We start from the raw sequence: 19,571 nt of genomic DNA, 5'->3' as shown, positions 1-19,571 counted from the left end.
CTCTCTCTCTCTCTCTCTCTCTCTCTCTCTCTCTCTCTCTCACTGTCTCGCCCACCACCTCTGGAGAGAGAGAGAGAGAGAGAGAGAGAGAGAGAGAGAGAGAGAGAGAGAGAGAGAGAGAGAGAGAGAGAGAGAGAGAGAGAGAGAGAGAGAGAGAGAGAGAGAGAGAGAGAGAGAGGGCATAGAAAGAGAGAGGGAGAGAGAGGTGGGAGAAAGAGAAAAATAATAAGAAAGAGAGAAAGAGAGAGCTTGTGTGAAGATGTTGAATGCTGAGTCTTCAGGGGTGATTTTACTTTTGCCCCCCGGCTTGGTCTCTACTTTAATGTGACTCATATCTACTAATGATCATTGTGAAATCGCCCATGTTTGAACCCTAATGCCTTTCTGACATTCCATCCCTCTATCTGCATTCTTCTCTCGCTCTCCCTCTCTCTCTCTCTCTCTCTCTCTCTCTCTCTCTCTCTCTCTCTCTCTCTCTCTCTCCCTCCCTCTCCCTCTCCCTCTCTCTCTCTCTCTCTCTCTCTCTCTCTCTCTCTCTCTCTCTCTCTCTCTCTCTCTCTCTCTCTCTCTCTCTCTCTCTCTCTCTCATAAGCATCCTGACATGGGCCTGTTTGCTTGAGTTTCTCATTTCCTGTTTGGGATGTGTGTATTTGATCCCTTGCTCTCGTGTCCGACGCAGATCAAACACACTGGCCCATAACCAAGGGACCGAGTGAGAAAGGAAGATATGGAAGAAGAATATAAATGAGGGACCAATAGGCTAAACATCAAAGAGAGAGAAGGAGAGGGAGAGACTTCAGAAGAGTGGAGATGAACTCGGGGGGAAATCCTGGGAAAAAAAGGAGACAGTGGGCTATGAGACATAAACAGAAGAAAGAAGCAGATACTTGAGGAAGCTCAATCTGGATGTAATATTACTTAGTCAGACAGAAGAAGCAGGGAAGACATGCTCATGGGATCCTTGTTTGAAGTACTGCATTTTTTCCTCTGTGTGTGGCCTTCACAATTAGTCTAGATAAAATGGGAGGACACTATTCTGGCTCCCTTGGTAAACAGCCAGGGCTGGGGATGTAATTTAATCAAGGGAAGAAATACAAGTAAAGTAAAGTCGTGTCTCTTTTTCTTGTCTGTCTTTTTCACTCTGAAAATAATCGGTGCTTGACGCTAGGCTCCTATTAGCCATCCTGTGCTGTCCGTCACACTCCATCTGTGTGGGCTCGAACCCTGAGCGGTGGTAGTTGTCAGTGGGAATTCAGGATACAGCTGTACTGCTGGGAATAAGTACAAAATAAACCCTCTATAGTAAACATTAGCAGACAGACACACAGTTTTTCTGCTTTACCAGCAAAACCTGGCAGGGGACCAAGAGCCACGGAGGGTTTTGTTTGGACTTTTTCCTAAATTACAGAAGGCTGGAAAAACATTGTCAACGTCCGAGGAGTATTTTAGAATCCATTAGCCACCGAAGCTATTGAATGAACCAGCTCCTATTTTTAGGATCTTTCTAAGTCACTTTAGGAAAGGGCATCTGGTACTACGTGTTGGTTATTTATGCTTTTTTGAGTTGTAGTTTTTGCTGTAAGGTGACAGACACTAGGCCAGGTTTTATTAGCGATTTCCCATTAAGCATTTAAATTTGCAGGCCTACATATATAAACCTACATAAACAATGTGTTTTCGTTCCAAAAAAAACAATTACAAATGTTTGTCATAACCTTCTAATCAACCTCATACCACAAACTGTCAAATAAGGTAATTATTATTGTTATATTCCAAAGAAACCAACACTCCTATGAAGCGCTTGCCACTCAAGCTGAATTCACATTTCTCTGGACCCCACGTTCGTGAAGAATTGCATCAGGATTGTGTGCAGATGCATATGCAGATCTTTTCAGAGCATGCCTACACTGAACTTTAACTTCTCGTCAACGTGTACATAATGGGGACGTATAGGGTTATCGACAAAACATTAACAGGAACCAACAAGCTCATTCGGAAATGCAAACTTGAGGCCGACTCTCGTCCATTGAATGCTCTATGTCAAAAATGTATACATCCATCTGATAAAGAAGTTGAGAAATAATTCAAATGCACGATTGAAAAGTGCTGGGTGTAATCGACTAATAAATGGAAAATACAGTGTTTGGATTTTGCGAGGTGCGTATATACTCTTGTGCCTGGCTGTCGGAAACAAAACAAATCACTGAGCGTTTTCCCCCCTCGACAAATCAGCGGTTACTGCTCTGGACATCAGTCCCTCACTGCCCTCGGACTCAAACAAACCTCAAAATAATGCAAACAGACACTTCACTACACATAAACACACTAACTAACCATCTCATCAACCCACCTGTCTCAAACTCACCCCTCCAACAATCTCCTCTCTGCCAACTCACCCTCCCTCGAACTGACCCCTCTCTGAAACTCACCACTCTCCCCCCCCAAACGCACCCATCAAACAATCCCCTCTCCAAACACACCCCTACCTCGAACTGACCCCTCTCTAAAACTCACACCTCTGCCTCCAAAGTCAGCCCTGTCCAACTCATCCCTTCAACGATCCCCTCTCCTAACTCACTCGTCTCTCCCAACTCACCCCTCTCCCACCCAACTCACTCCTCTATCTTCCAACTCACCCCTCTCCCACCCAATTCACTCCTCTCTCCAACTCACCCCTCTCCCTCGCAAATCACCTCACTCCATCTAACCCTCTCTCTCACAACTCACCCATTTCACCAAAATACCTCTCCCAACTCAACCCTCTCTCCAAACTCAGCCATCTCCCCAAATCACCCTTCTCCCAACTTGTCTACCTCTCCCTCCCATCTCACAAGTTTGTATCCCTCTACAAAGCCCCCTTCTCTCTCCTAACCTACCGTGAACCTGTGTGGACAGAGCCAGTGGAGAGGAGGGTTCAGGCCCAGAGGTTGGGGTGAGGGTTGCGGTTGGAGAGCCGACATTGGTCGAGCAGCATCAGACGCAACATGTGGTGTGTCACGGCTGATTTACACTCCCCTGCCTCGGGACCGGCCAGAAGAAAGGGGAAGAGTAAGCAGAGGATTCCAGTGAGTTATTCGGGAGAGATTCCCATATGCCGCCCTTTAATGTGAATGATCATGGGCCTGATAAGGTCACACAGACTGCTACCATTCATCAGAACGGATGAAGTCGAAGCGCCTACCAATCGGGAGGAGAAATCAAGAGAGAGGAGGAAGGGTGGAGTTATTTTTCCTTTTTTTTTTAAAGCCAGTTTATCTTTAATTTCACTTTAAATCCTTCCCGCCCTGCCCACTGGAAAACACATGGTTCAAATATCCCACCCCCCACCGACTCCCCAAAGTCTAAGACCTATTAGTGAGATGGGAATGGAGCTGGAGATAGAGTCAGGGTGGAAATAAAACCATTTACTGTTCTGGCTTCCCCTAACCACCCGCTGGCCTTGAGACTCAGGGGGCCACATGGGTACGACTATACAAACTTCTCTGGTTCCTATCCCATTATGATCCTCACATTCAATTTCACCCACCCAACCCTGACCATAACACTAAACCCTGACCATAACCTCACTAAACCGTTATTTAACATCTCCCACCCTGACTATGACCACACCAAACCCTCACCCAATCTTCCTTAACCATCTCCAACCTAATCACTTTACAACCTCAACAGTCCACAATGTTATGGAGGGGACTTCCTTCCCCTCCATAACCTGTATTAGGCTTCCAATACCCAAGAGAAACACCCCACCACCAGCCCTCACCACCGGCCCTCCACCCACCAGCCCCGGAGCTCGCCCGCCCACTGAGTCTCTCCCACTCACCGTCTGAGTTTACTCTACCTGGGGGCGCCACGCTCAGTGGTTTTGTTCGCTCTCCTCTTTCCTGGAGCTTCTTTGTTCCAGTTTCCGAGTCGTAAAATCCATCAGTGAGCTAGACATGCTATGGCTAGGAGAACAGGCGAGTCACCTATAACGCGCCAGAGAGAAAGTTAAGTCACACACTCCTGAGTTTGGAAGTGTGCGTGTGTGTGTTTTCGTGGTGGGGTGGGGGGGGAGGAAGGGTCATTGTGTGAGTCATTAACATCAGTAAGCCTTTGTGAGTCACAGAAGTGGACTGACCAGGGATTTCGTCTGGGTCACACTCTCACACACACAGGTGACTGTTTCTGTTAAATGTTGTGTGATGTTTTTTACAGAAACATTGTGGGGCAGGGATGCTTCAGATTGCACATCCTAGCAAGTAAGGTTGTCGATACTGGCACCTGCCACTTTGCCCCATATTCCATGACGTTGGCGGTCAGGGATCTAAAGAAGCCACTGCGACATCCTCAAGCTTTTGGGCATTTGGAGATAGACAGCGACGTGACTAAAGCCAAACATCGTTTCTGGAATATTACTATGAGATATAAAAAAAGACAGACATACAAAAAATCCCATATGACTAATTTCTGTAATATGCAACTAATGAGGCTTGATGAGATTTCGTATTAGTCACAATTACAACCTTTCTCTGCCTAACCAACCTCACAGTAAATCAAGGTGCTTCAAGGCCGTGACCCAAAAGGCGCATTGCGTTTCGTTGAAGATTTCTACTGCCCCCTGTTGGGTGACTACTATCAGCGACTATTCTACTTATTGTGCGGATGCTTTTTTAACCTTGAATGTATACGATTTTTTAGCGAACAGCAGTTCGAAAATTACAAAAATAAACAAATTTCAAAGCAATAATTAGTTCATAACAGTCTCGGACGCAGTGTGACTGAAATAATAATGCGCTATGCTAATTATATTTGCTATTTTCTTGCAGACAGCTGACTTCAATGCAAACAATTAATACATATTTATTATTTATTCCACGACTCATACTGATAGACGGATCCATCTATGTTGCCTTCAACAGACTTTATGAAAATAAAGCATTGCTTTGCGACCGCTTTGCGACTGCAGTGCGCAGCCAATGGCGCAACAGAGCAGTACACGGCAGTTTGAAGAAGATGGCGGAGGAAGATAAAAGTGCAGAGCTACTCAAGGAGAAGGCCAATAATTACTTCAAAGGTAACAGCCAATATCTCTGACAAGTGCATGTCTCACAAGAAACATGGGCATGTACTAAGTTTGTACCAACGATACAGAAGGTGGTCCGTTTGCTTCTGATGCCCAGTACCGCTTAAACCGAAGCCGGGCTGCTACCGTTAAGCTAAGCTCGCTAGCGGTGAATCCCATTCATTTGATGCTAACAAGCGCTAGCATGTTTTCATGCCGTCACGCATGCCGTGGACGGTGGCGTGCTACTGGTTTAATCGTTGGTTGTTTTCTGACGTTTAAATAAATTCCGTGGTTTGGGTTTGAACCATGTTTCCGTGTTGCCTGAATAAGAAAGTTAACCCAAGTGTCGTCAAGACAACCGCCTAGAAGATTCCATCAGCGGGCACATGGGAGAACAAGTCAGCAATCTGGACTACATCCAGTGCACCTGGCAATAATATAGTCGAAGGACTTGCACGTTGACAGTGAAACTCGGTATTTCTGTCTCAAAAGTCAATATTTCACAATGTATCATGTCCACACTGTTGCTGGTGTGAGGTTAATGTTGAATAACTTTTAACAATGCGGCGCCCTTGTCATATACATAACTAATTCATACAACGTTACCATATAAAGTTAAGGCAGATTGTCTATTCAGTGTCTTAAACATCCACATAATACAGGTTCAATTTGTTAAAGGAAATTATGAAACCAATAGCGTCATTCTATCATGTCCTTATTGTCGAATAAAGGAGCACGATGGATGTTGTTGCACAGCACAGCAGGCTCACCTATTGTGGTTTCTTGCAATTTCTGCTGATTGGAAACTGGTCCTTGAGAATGCTCTTCTGTCTGAGGATGAGAGTACAGATATTTTGGAAACAAATACTTGATTACTTAATTTCAATATTAACGACCCACCTATACATTATGCAAAGGGAGCAGGTGATTTAATTTCAATGTACGTAGACAATGCAGTATTAAATGGTGGCTTTGAAAGGTATGGCTGACGCAAGCCCGAAAAATAACAATAATATTGTCGTGCACTTTGTCACTGTCACATATTTCAAAATGTCTCAAGGTATGCCTACTCTCATTTTCGCAATGCATTAATAGCTGTAAACGTTTTTTCGAATGTCAAAGTACTATATGACTTCAACTTATAATTAAAAGCCTCTTCCCTCAATAAAGACCTGACCAGAAGCACGCATACTAACATAAACAGCCATGTCTTTCGTTCTTTGCAGATAAAGACTATGAGAATGCCATCAAGTACTACTCGGAGGCTGTGGAGGCCAATCCCACCAATGCCGTCTACTACAGCAACCGAAGCTTGGCGTACCTGCGCACAGAGTGCTATGGCTATGCCTTGGCGGATGCTACCAAGGCCCTGGAGATAGACAAGAACTACATCAAGGGCTACTACCGCCGGGCCACTTCCAACATGGCGCTGGGCAAGTTCAAGGCTGCGCTCAAGGACTATGAGACGGTGGGTCAAGCTGTAACTTGAACTGGCATCCTCTGACGATGTGTGCAATATACATACTAAACTGAGACGGGCTGGGCCATGCAATCCCCCTCTTTTTTTAAAGGAACTAGTCTATTATTGTAAAAATGTTAATAAATAGAATAAACAAAATATTGACCTGTAACAATACTGTTCCAGTTTGTAGCCTAATCTTCACATTCCACAATTGGCATTTACCAGACGTGTTAAGATTTACACCTTGTGATCATTTGGCTTGCCATGCTCCATCTGTGGACGTGTCGTCACATGGTTAGATCTCCTCATGCCCCAAGCTGCCAAGACCCAGGATTACCCCAGTAATCCACAGATGATGCCAATTAGATCCATGTCTGTCGGCACCCATACCACAGCGAATAAACTGCCTATAGTTCTGGTTGCATCTCAGGATGGATATATATACATATACATAATATATATATAGCTAGCTAGCATGCTTATGGCATCAAAGTGCACCCCAGCATAATGGAAGGCCAAGTGAGAATTTGGAAAGTTATTGGCAGGCACTCAATGCATTGATTGTATTAATAGAGCTTGGTGATGATACTAGGCCCGTATTTAGACAAAGGGTGTTATATGTGTGGGGGGACTGATATCAATGTTCCTCATCCCCTATTTGTTAATAATTGTTCAACATGTGCATAGCTGTAGGGATAGTAAAATGCCCTAATCCCTTTATGCTCCCTAATGAGCTGTATCTGAATTAACTGTAAACTGCCTTCTTTTGCATACAATTGTGGATTAGCACCAGCCCGGTGTGCAGAAGCCGACTGGATTTTGAACGTGTTGTCTCCATTTCCTTGTTTATAGGTAGTCAAAGTTCGACCCAATGATAAGGATGCAAAGATGAAATACCAGGAGTGTAACAAGATAGTGAAACAGAAGGCCTTTGAGAGAGCGATCGCCAGCGATGAGATAAAAAAATCTGTTGTGGACTCTCTAGATATAGAAAACATGAGTAAGTCCGGTTCCATGTTCCTATTTAAGCGTTTCAAATGTACAAATGTGATGGCCCTTTATTGTAGCATTATGTAAAGTTATAAGGAAACTTGTTCATCTGAAACCAATATTTGTTTTTCTCCACCTATAAGGAGTTGCCAAACTAATTAGGTACTTTTATTTGTATGAATGATGAATGATTAATTAATAATCAAAATTTGGCCTTTGTGTGGTACCCACTTAAGATCAGGCATTTAGAATAAAAAAAAAAAGGCTATTTATTGAATGTGATTTACACACATTGATCCATTTTTCTTTCTTTGTCATGATGAACTAATGGGTTAGCCTTTAACTTCTATTGCAGCCATCGAGGACGAGTACACTGGGCCCAAGCTTGAGGATGGGAAGGTCACGGCAAAGTTCATGAACGACATGGTGGAATGGTTCAAGGACCAAAAGAAAATACACAGGAAGTGTGCTTATCAGGTAAACCCTTGTTTACCTGATATATAATTAATATTTTTTGGATATATGGTTTATTATTTATAATAATGTATCTCATTTCAGATATTGATCTCAGCAAAGGACCTTCTTTCAAAACTTCCAAGTCTGGTTGAAATCACATTAAAAGAGGTAAGCTGGTGATGGTTTGAACTTTTTAACGCGGTCATCCTTTCAGTGGTATCCAAATTTGAAATAATTCATTAAGGTTTTTCCCCCCAAAAAAATCCCAGCCGTCCCCATACAATGTTCAGACAGGGTTTCAAGGGTTAGGAGCTCATTGGTTGGTCGGTATTGCGTGACTCGTAGCTGGCCGTCCTCAGTGTACAGGAAGTTATCTTGTGGCTTCCTTCCACTTTAGTTTAACTTGGATTTTGCATTATCAAATAGGGTTGTGGCCACTGTGAGGAATTCACACTGGCTGGATAGTCAATTCACACAGAATTCGTCAAACATAGAATTCTCAATTCTGTGGCACCAGAGGGCGCAAGCGCGTCCGCTACACTGCTGCTGAGGATTGGAATCGACTCAACAATTTGGAAATGTGATGGACAACACAACTAACGAAAGATAAAAATAAATGTAACCATTTTGGTCTTTGAGTGTGTGGAAGGCAGCGAGTTTGCAAACCACACAAAAATCAACAAATCCTGATTCTCAAAACCGGAACTCCGAAACTGGAAAAATTTACTTTTACTGTACATTCACACCAAAAGATGCCAAATAGCTCAAAATGCAACGCTGTCAAAAATATTTACAGCTCATATCGCTCTTGTGCGTATGTTTAATGGGACCCACGCCGGAGACAGACATCTACATTCCGATTGGCTGGTGGCCATTTACAGCCAAAATGCTACTAGCTCGTTTGCATAGATTTGAGCTGTTTTCAATTCATTTACAGCTTTAAAGCTATCGATCAAGTGTTTTATCGCACATGTCTAATAGAAAGCGTTTATCACTCAAAAGGCTTTATAGCTTTTGGTGTGAACGTACTGTTAGAGTCAAACAAACATGGTGGGAATGCTATGCAGGATTTTGCACAATTTTTTTGCACCCTATAGAACTACTAAATAACAATGGGCGAAGTTATGGAGACGGCATAAAGAACAGACAGTACATGTTGCAGCAGGAGGAACCACCAGCGATTTTATAAACCGGTTTAAGCTTGCACACCGTTCCGGCAAAACGCCCAACCATACTAGCAAACTAGCATATTAGAGCAGTGGCCAAATCCTCATTAATCCAGAAAACAGAAAGTGTTGTTTAAATGTATTCTTCCACTGCAGTTGCATATATTCTTACTTACTGTGATGTGTCTTTTATCATGTAGTTCTGTTATCTAACTTGTATTCTCTCCCTTTCTGCAGACAGAAAAGATAAGCATTTGCGGCGATACCCACGGACAGTTCTATGACCTTCTGCACATCTTCGACTTGAATGGTCTCCCATCACCGGCCAACCCCTACGTATCCTTCCTGAAGCTAACTGCTTCTATTCTAGCGGTATAAAGTATCATGACATAAAATATTTATTTTTATTTTTACAAATGCTCTGAAAGTCAACGTAGGAATGACTTAACTGCAGAACTCAGCTGTTCAATGGTGACTTTGTGGACCGCGGCTCCTTCTCCTTGGAGGTGATCCTCACACTGTTCGGCTACAAGCTTCTCTACCCAGACTGCTTCTTCTTGCTTCGAGGTGAGTCACCTGGTGATGCGTTAGTACGCTCCTGTGCCTTCAGCCAGGTTTCTCCTTCTAGATAAGAAGGTTTCTCAGAACAATTTATCAATTTACCTGCCATTTAATGTTGTGGAGCTCAAAAAAATAAAAAAATAGCACTTTTTACCTTGCTTTTACCATTAGCTATATGATAAAAAAAGATTCTTTTTTTTATCTGGTATTCAATTAAAGCTTTAAAGTCAACTAATCTTCATTCATTCTGCCTTGGAGAATAATGCTATGGTTTTCTGACCTTCACCAGCTAAGTCGCCGCACTTATTCTTAACCAGCTCATTCGCTGCTATCAAAGCCTCGGGTCCTTAAGCACATCCCACTGATTGGCTGACCTCAGATCAAATCATCTGGGCCCAAAGGACATCAGCAGACTTGAAGCACGACCCCAGATCAGTGGCAGAGATCTGGGGGTGCTCAAATTGAGACATATTTTGAAACTATACTGATATGGAAATGTCATAATTTTGTACAACCGTGAGATACCTTTCTATCAGGAAAAATTGCCTGGCCCCAATAACCATTATGATTAATATTAAGGCGGAATCTCAAAGATCTCCAAAGGGTTTAATTTAAATGGGTTTTAGTCACTGTTGCTAAATGAGTTACCACAATGTGATTGAGCCTGTGGCTCACCTAATTGCATAATGTGAATAATTATTATTGTTTTGAATGTTAAGAAATTTGCGCCATGCATTCAAATCGCATGCAACGCACAGCTAGTGATGTGTTTCCCATCACCCAGCAGTGGTATGTGTCGGACAGGGTATGCAGAGCGGCTTCAACAGTCTCACTCTTCAACTCTGTGTGGAGCAGCTTGCTGTTTTTGATTTTTTTTCTCGACGTAGAGGTTGCCAAAAAAGGAGATCTTCTACCTTGCCACCTAACCCTAGAGTTAACCACTGTGCCTTTGACCTATATGCTTACCACCAACACAATTACAGATGGGTCCAATAGGTAAACCACAATGACTGTGTCAACCTTTAGGTAACCACGAGACGGACAACATGAACCAGATGTATGGGTTTGAAGGAGAGATCAAGGCCAAGTACACAGCTCAGATGTTCCAGCTGTTCAGTGAGGTCTTCCAGTGGCTGCCACTCGCCCAGTGCATCAACGGCAAAGTGCTGGTGAGTCCTGAGCACCGCTACTGCACAAGGCTGACAAGGATAGACTCCCACCCTCGTTACGTTGGTTCCTCTCTAGTATTATCTGTATTCGGTCATCATTTTTTCAAATAATTGCATGTGTAGCCGTCTTTGATTTGTTCCATGTCATGTTATCGCATTCATTTTTTTAATGATGTGAGGGGTAAAGCAAGCAAATATTGTTGATAAGTTTGTGACGCTGGATGTTGTAAATGTGATGTGTGGGAGTGGAGGGCTCTACCTGTCCCAGGTGATGTGGTGATTGATGTCATCTCCCTCTCCAAGGTGATGCACGGCGGACTCTTCAGTGAAGATGGCGTAACCTTAGATGACCTCAGGAAGATAGAAAGGAACAGACAGCCTCCAGATTCAGGTACTGTTTGCCTTCTAGGATTTGGAGTCAGAATAGACCGCAGCATAGAGTGCTGCTCTCTCACTGTGTCGCTTTTCCCTCCCCAGGCCCGATGTGTGACCTGTTGTGGTCGGACCCCCAGCCCCAGGTTAGTACCTTGTCTCCTAGATCCAGAGGTGTTTCTTATACGCTGATGTAGGATTTTGATGTGATCCAGACATCGGGTGCCAAGCTGAAGTGTTCTAGCATACTCTCTCATGAACTGAAATGGGAAAAACCCCAATCGTAGTGTCTATTTTACGTATGTAATCCGGAAGAGTGTGTCCGAGGCCTGAAATGGATCCATAAATCTTCACCGGCCCACCCATTGTGCTCACAGAACGGACGGTCGGTCAGCAAGCGGGGGGTGAGCTGCCAGTTCGGCCCTGACGTGACGGAGCGCTTCCTCACAGAGAACAAGCTGGACTTCATCATTCGCAGCCACGAGGTGAAGCCGGAAGGCTACGAGGTCACCCACAACGGGAAGTGCATCACCGTGTTCTCTGCACCCAACTACTGGTAAGCCCACGCACTACTGGTATGCCTCCTTCTGCCTTACCTGCACATAGTACCACACCGACACAGGCACACACAGTGAGAGCGAAGGAAGACTGCTGCTTGGCAAATAAGTGGGTTGAGCATTTAGGAACCTGTCAACCGCTCACATAATGTGACAGTTTTTTGTACCGAGAAAAGTGTGTGAAAACAAGCGATTCTTCTTTCAGTTACTATGGCAACAGATGTATTTTGTTACTGTGGCAATTTAAATTAACAGCTCTGAGTTTGACTGTCTCTATCCTTTAGGATCCACCTCTAGAATAGCATGTGTATTTGTGGTTTGCTGCAATGTTATTTTTCCCAACTCATGCCACTATGAGCGCATTTTTCCCTCAGCATCAAACGTTTCCAATATACATTTTCTTGTCTCCTCCAGTGATCAGATGGGAAATAAAGGCGCCTATATCCACCTCAGGGGATCCGATCTCAAGCCAGAATTTCACCAGTTCACAGCTGTGGTCAGTACATTGCTTACGCTGTCTCCCACTGGTTGGATATCTGCCAAAACTCCAATAACGTAATTGATAATGTCTTGGACATTGCATGTTGAGGTGTGTTTGTGTGTGCTTGATAATGTCTTGGACATTGCATGCTGCAGCGCGCGCGCGTGTGTGTGTGTGTGTGTGTTCTTTTAGATATCGACTACCTTTCTTATTTTTTTTCCTCTGCAATTCCCCCACAGCCTCATCCGAACGTCAAGCCCATGGCATACGCCAACTCGCTGATGCAGATGGGGATGATGTAGACGCCGTCCTGGCCCTCCTGTCACCATGACGACTTCCCACCCGACCAGGGGCAACCCCCCCAATCCAGCCAGCCCCCTCCACCCCTCCAGCGCTTTAACCCAACCCCAACATCCCCCCACCCCACCCCTCCCATTGGTCCTCCGCGAGTCGGGCTCAGTTTGGGTAAAGGCAGGGCGGCTGCTGAGATGAGGTGGGGGGCAGAGATCACTTAGACCAGTCCAGTCAGTAATGAGGACGATTCGCACATCAATGAAAACTGAGGAAGGAAAAGAAACAAAATTGAAACTCGTGTCTCATTTGCTCATCCATGCGTTTGTATGACTGGGCAGAGACTCAACCCTACCCATTGTTATTTCCCATCTGGCCGTGTATCATGCCAGACCGATACTCCTCAATGGATGGCATAGGGTAGCTGGTGTGTTACCAAAGATCTGGGCTGAATTGATTGTTAGATTTAATGTGAGGAGGAGCAGCTGATTCTGCCTCAAACGAGGTGGATCAGCTGATTCTGCCTCCGACAGACGGAGCAGTTGATACTACCATAGATGATGATGATGATGAGGAGGAGGAGCAGCAGCCATGTTTAGACACAAGGTATCTATAGGAACAGGAGGAGTTAGGGGTGAGCTACATTTTGATGGTAATTAATATTTTTTAAAAAGTTGATTGATAAAAATGCATATTTTTATTTTTGCAAAAAAAATAGGCTGAATTTGGATCTGTGGTCTCAGGAGATTCTGACTGCGGTCCGTTGTATTAAGCCCCCAGAGGCATAAGGTGCCGTCTTGCCATTGGTTGAATGTTTAGCTGGCTCCAACATGTAACTGATTCAACTAGTTTTGCACTGCTTCCTACTCAGGAAGGTCCTACTGCTCTCCCTTCATTCTGTCATCGGTGCCGCGCATCCCCCGGGTCCATCTAGCTTCAGTCTATCAAACACCGCTGGCACTCCTGTCCGCTAATATGTCAAAGTGACTAGTCGGCCCATTGTGTCCCATTTCTTCAATACACACCGACGTCTCTTGAAACGCACAGTTACCACCCCCAGAGGCCCCTCAACCTTTTTAGATAAGATACACTGACGTGTATGTATATATACTGTATCATGACAAATATTCCGTGTACATGTTTGGAGAAAGTTATTGAATAAAAAAAATCGTCCAGTGAGTTTGTCTTTATTTGCTTATTTTTGTTTAACGGCTGCTTAAATATATACATTATAAACTGTGACAAGAAAATGCGACTGAGCCTTTAAAAACAATGGTCGCACATGTTTTACGTCACCGACACGCTTGTTTTGCGTCAACAGCTGATCGTCAGCGCTGCGCCACATGTTGATAAAGCACGCTACCTTGGCATCACCTTGTTCTCAATGTTTGAGTAGCACTAGGCAACAAACCAACAGAGATGCCCAAATACTGTTCTGTTCCAAGTTGTAAAACTGACGCTACAAACGAAAACAAAAGGAAAAGCTATTATAAGTGAGTACAAACCTAATGCTTACTTTCCTTCATGTATTGCTTGAGTTGTTTCGATTTTTTTTATTTACCCTGGCAGTTGTGCAGTAGAGTAATGTGTTGTTGGATACTTAAGTATTCTTAGTGCGCATTTCGATTTTGTGGTAATTCTGTCTCATAGGCTTTATTTCATGAGATTCTGTGCCCTCACCGACATTGTGATTGAGGCAGTGCATGTCCATGTCCGTAACATTTAGAAAATAATTAATAATCCGGTTATTTTCACGTCCATTTGATTTTGATTTATGGCTATATATTTAATGCTGCAACTGTGTGTCGTTCATCTTTAGTTATTTGTATATATCACACTTGTACGAGCTTGAAGTCGGATTAGACAGGTCACCTTAAATTGCCGCAATAACGTTATTTGGCCTGTAGATGGCTCGAGTGACCAATCTCTGTCGGGAACTGTAGAGGCCTCTTGAGTGACTCTGATGATTAAATTAGATACTGTGATTAAATGAGGAAGGCAAAAAGTCATTGCACTTTCTGCATAGTTGTGAAGTAACTTAGTTATTTTGTATTATGACCTTTTATACTAAATGGCATTTATATGACTGACTTCTGAACATGGAAGGCAGAATGTGGTTTAATTTCGCCACTGCAATTATTTCAGTAATTGCTAGGGCCCATCCTCTATATTTTCAAAATGTCTAAACATACAATCTTTATCTTGTTAAAGGTTCCCTCTACACGACTATGAACGGCTACAGCAGTGGTTGAGAAACATGGGTCGGGAAGGCTGGATGCCGTCTCGACATCAATATATCTGCCACGAACATTTCACAGAGTCCTCCTTCAAAGTATCGTGGGGTATCCGTTACCTTGAGCACAATGCTGTTCCAACCATCTTCAGGTCATCTGAGGTAGGCTATAATACGATTAACTCCTTAGCAGATACTTACTTGCCTTTCATAGTTCACACACTGTCATATTTGTTGACATCACACATCTCTGTTCTAGAAACGAAAAGATGTGGAGCTTGACGAGAAGAAGTGTAAATATCGACGAAGTAACAGAAATCTGAGGGTGGCTTTACCGGACTTATCGGAAGACACAGAGCGGTACAATATCATGGATACACTCCACTTTTATGACATGAACGTAGACCCCTCCCAGTCCGAGACAACCCTATTGGTGGAAGCCCACGAGTACCCAGAATCCCTTGGGGGTTTAAAAACCGACCCACCAGCGGAAACATTTGATATGCATGCTGTCCTGTACCACACGGTGGAGGGCTTGACCTGTCTCAACACCGAGGGGAATGCAGAAGTCCTCGTTGTGTCAGACTTCTCCGAAGTGCAAGAGCAACAGGTCAATGGATTTACAAACGGTCAGGAACTTCCCACAGCAGACGCCACACTCACCCTGACCTCTCCCTGTCTGCCCCTCAAATATCTCCCCTCCGGTGGGGTGGACGAGTCCTCGACGGCCGACCGAGATCAAGTCACCCAAGTCATTGCCTACTTTGAGACGATCCCAAACGTGTTAACGGTGAACGGCCAGTTCAGTCCCCCCCCCCCTGAAACGGTGTTGTCCTCCGCTCTCGGCTTCAAGCCCATCGCCTCCACCGTCCCCATCGTCTCTAAGTATCTGCACCCCCTCCCCACTTCTCTGGGGACTGGAGTGGGGACAATGGATGCAGAAGAAGAAGACAACGGAGAGAAGCCAAATGTGGACTGCAGTACGAAGGAACAGCTGGAAGAACACTGGTACGTTGTGTTTTATCATGTTTAACAGGTTGTACCCTGGATATTCTCCATCCCTGAAACAATATCAGCGAAACAGAAAGCATATGGAATAGAGGAGTGGTCGATAAAATAGGTTGTTCATGAAGCTGACAGGCGGAGGAGCAGCTCAGACGGGCTGAGATGACTTGGATCAGAGTCTGAAGCTTAGATACACAAGCTCCAGCTTATAAGAATTGAACTTTCCCTGTTTTTTTTTTTTATTTGAGAATATTGCAAGATTAGATATTGATTTCATCTTATTTGTCTCTGTGGGACTCATGATGGATCATTGAGACCTTTGTACAGTTGTACCTTATTTTAAATCAGTTTCCCCCCCCCCCCCCATCGTCTCGTCTCCGCCTCCTCCAGCTACTTCCGCAGCAGCCGGCTGAGCAAGGAGCAGCTGGAGGCGGTGGTGTCGGAGCTTCAGAGGAAGGTGACGGTGCTGCAGCAGCGCCACCGCAGACACCTGGACAAGCTGCTGGGCCTGGAGTCCACCGTGAGCCAGCTGCGCCAGGACAACCTGCTGCACGAGGAGCGGCTGCAGCTGCTGGAGAAGGTGGGCACGGGGCACGGGGCCCGGTCCGGGCAGAAGGGAGACGGGGCGTGGCCTGGGGATGTCATGCGTCAGCCGAGAAACTGTGATCGGCCGTTGATGACGTGCAGTTTCCCCTTGAACTTCCAAGAGTGAATTGTGTTATTTTAGTCGATGAGTTTGTATTCAAAGAGACGTTGGTCCTGATAATAAAGACTCCCCTTTCTCTCCCTCTCTCCCTCTGCTCCCCCTTCCCTCCCTCTATCCCCAACCAGGCTTATTTACAGACCAGTGCAGCTGTTTCTGACGCCGGGGAAACCGTGGCGATCGTCTATGAATATGAAAGCGGTGCTTTCTTTCAAAGTCCTTTAAGTGATGAAGATGAATGATGAAGATAAACGAGGATTTGTACCCTACAGACCATGGTGTTTGTGTTTGACTGTTAAAAACCGGCTTGAATAATGAACTCTGTCTATAATGAAATGCTCGCTAGTTTCCAACATGACTTTGAACCTCTTCTAGGATTTGAATGGATTAGATTAGTTTTGTTTTTTTGGGGTAAATTTCCACTAATCTGGTAATAATCTAGTGATTCTTTCTTTTTGAGTTTGTCATAAAAATATTGGCTGGTTTGTTTGGTTTTGAAAATGAAATTCTATGTTTGTTGGTAATTTTAATTTAAGGTTGAGCAAATAATCAAAAAAATATTTAGGTACTTCTTTGCTGATTTTTGTGGGACCCCTGCTCTTTACTCTGTAATACCTGGAACCATGTGATATAATCACTGTTTCATCCTTCCATTTCAGAGATTAAAGCATTCTTTCTTCCAATTCCAATCACTAAGCAATTTGTGAATTCTTTGTCACTCAAGGCATCCTTTTTAACTACAGGATTATTTTAATTAAAAACAATGAGCCCTCTGTTTGGAATGAAACTGCTGTGTGGTGTGGATACACTCATCATTTTCTCAACTAAAAATGAGTTAATTGTCTAATCCTCAAGGGAAACCTATTATAACCAATCTCAGGCACGTGACATCAAGGGTTGCCCTCGATGCAGTACTCTGTCTGTCTACCAGATGGTGCTGACCATCCAAACAGTGGTAACATGCCTCCGTAGAAACCAACCAAAGTCTTATTTTATGCATATGACCTAGGATGGAGAGCATTTGCAATCAAACGCCTCCCAAAAATTACAGAATTCAACTTAATTGAGCAAGTTAGTAACAAATTCCCCCCCCGAAATTCGTTTACATTCATCTTGCCGTTGGAATATCCACATTAATGACTCAAAGCCCAGAGTTTGGGTTCAGGATCTTTTTTTTATCTAAATAGGAAACTCAAAGAAAAATAAAACGTGAATATCACACGTCGTACAACACAAGGCCTCTAATCCACTTTGTATAATCTACTAGGCTGCATCTAGGCAAATCAATAAATACATAAAGTACTCGATCTATACTAGTAAATCGAAGCCAACTGAAGGATGAAAAACTATTTTGAGGACATTTAATAGCATATCTTCCAGTGAGACGTTTAAAAGCTAAAAAGTTACATGGTCAGCCCGTAGTTTTCTGATCTTCACAAATCAAATTAGATCAGCCAATAGTCCGGACCAAAGGTGAAGATCTACTTTAGAAATGAAAGGGAGGTCTCCAATAAAAAATAGGAATTCTGCAATCTGTGGCATGACTTCAAAGTGCTTGTGATGCTCACTATCTGGGCCCTTCAGAGACAGTTGCTCTATGATCTTTAAACAAATACTTGTGAATTTGGTTATTTCACGCCAGTTTGAATTCTGTTCTGTATAATGTTCATGGAAGTTAAACACAAAGGCAATGATTTTGCCTTCATGACCTTGGGTCGTTTCAAGTATGTTGGAAATATTTTACTCTGTCCCAGCCACCCAGAAATAAAACTAGTGTAGTTAAGGATTGTCTGTGACAAGGTTTATCTGAAGCCAGACTATACCATATTATTTAACATGAGGTTATCATGTAGGTCTTAAGGTTCTGGATGGATTACACTATTAAAGGGGACTGCAATCCTATGATATAATGCTCATATAATGCTCATGGGACGTCTAGCGGTCCTCTTGTTGGGGAGGGGATTTTGCTTATGAGATATCTTACTAACTAATTCCGAACTTCCAATTAGCTAAAAGCATTCATGTTCACCTTGGGAACATTTGGATTGACCCTATATTTCAAACTTGGCCAGAACTGATGAATCTATTCAAGACGGCGTCCAACAAAGGATTTATTAAAGGCTGTTGGCCTTTTAATATTTAAAAACTTGCTCTTGAATGCACGAATGGTTAAAAATTGGGTTGGCAATTCATTGTACAAGCACAGTACGACCTCTCTGCTCCTCCTTACATAACTCCCATCGTCGTAGGTTGGTGTACGCTATCAAGTCGGATTAATGGGAAATTTCCCACCGCCCGGATTTCTCCTTGTGAATGCGGCATGCAGCCTATCACAGAGGACTTCAGACGAGACCATCTCGTGGCTGGGTCATTGTGAGTCAGGTGCGCTGGGGTTCGGGTTTAGACAGAATGCTCCTGGAGTTTCGGTTTCTAGTGGACTAACAGAGCGGCTCTGTTTAGTCCACTCAGAGGAATGGGAGGGGGATAAAGGACTCTCTCTCTCTCTCTCTCTCTCTCTCTCTCTCTCTCTCTCTCTCTCTCTCTCTCTCTCTCTCTCTCTCTCTCTCTCTCTCTCTCTCTCTCTCTCTCTCTCTCCCTCTCTGCCTCTCTTCCCCTCCTTCTCATCCCTCCCTCCTCTCCCCCCTTCTCTCCCTCCCTCACACTCTGCTCTCTCATCTCTGTCCGTCTCACACTTTCTCCCTCTGTCTCTCCCTCCCTCCCTACCTCTCTCTCTCTCTCTCTCTCTCACTCACTCATTCTCTCTACCTCTCTCTCTACCATTCCCCTATCTATCTCTCTCCCTCCCTGTTTCAATCTCTCTCACCTCACCCTACCTCTCCCCCCCCCCTCTGTGTGATGGCTCCATCTCCTTAGTTACCTGTCTGTCCTTCACATTCCTGGGTGTGGGGCACATGCTCTGTGTCCACCAGACCAAGACAGAGAACTTTTTCACTCTCGTTCTCTGCTTGACCAACCTCTGGCCTTTTCTGTTTTCCTAACTAAGTGTTTGGCCTTATCAGAAAAGGAATGGCACTCCTCAAAGAATATAATTAAAATGAATTGTCATTTCAACAATTATAT

At 44.0% G+C, this 19,571-nt stretch overlaps 2 protein-coding genes across 2 annotated transcripts; both read left to right on the top strand.

Annotated features, from left to right (window-relative positions):
• The first annotated feature begins 4,803 nt into the window (after positions 1-4,803).
• On the top strand, positions 4,804-13,728 carry ppp5c (protein phosphatase 5, catalytic subunit). The gene is made up of 13 exons (XM_030381646.1): positions 4,804-5,053; positions 6,271-6,512; positions 7,359-7,506; positions 7,852-7,973; positions 8,055-8,120; positions 9,356-9,454; positions 9,580-9,685; positions 10,706-10,848; positions 11,152-11,239; positions 11,326-11,366; positions 11,598-11,776; positions 12,192-12,273; positions 12,498-13,728. Exons 1-13 carry the CDS (start codon positions 4,819-4,821, stop codon positions 12,558-12,560), a joined length of 1,614 nt encoding a protein of 537 aa, XP_030237506.1. The 5' UTR covers positions 4,804-4,818; the 3' UTR covers positions 12,561-13,728.
• A 129-nt stretch (positions 13,729-13,857) lies between these two features.
• On the top strand, positions 13,858-17,186 carry LOC115561805 (THAP domain-containing protein 5). Its single transcript, XM_030382047.1, has 5 exons — positions 13,858-14,042; positions 14,761-14,944; positions 15,042-15,790; positions 16,178-16,367; positions 16,619-17,186. The coding sequence occupies exons 1-5, from the start codon at positions 13,969-13,971 to the stop codon at positions 16,730-16,732; spliced, it is 1,311 nt and encodes a 436-aa protein (XP_030237907.1). The 5' UTR covers positions 13,858-13,968; the 3' UTR covers positions 16,733-17,186.
• Positions 17,187-19,571: the final 2,385 nt, after the last annotated feature.

This window comes from Gadus morhua, chromosome 16 (assembly GCF_902167405.1).
Source record: "Gadus morhua chromosome 16, gadMor3.0, whole genome shotgun sequence".
NCBI lineage: Eukaryota > Metazoa > Chordata > Actinopteri > Gadiformes > Gadidae > Gadus > Gadus morhua.
Note: the sequence above shows the minus strand (reverse complement) of the source record. Positions and strands in the feature narration are given on the sequence as shown.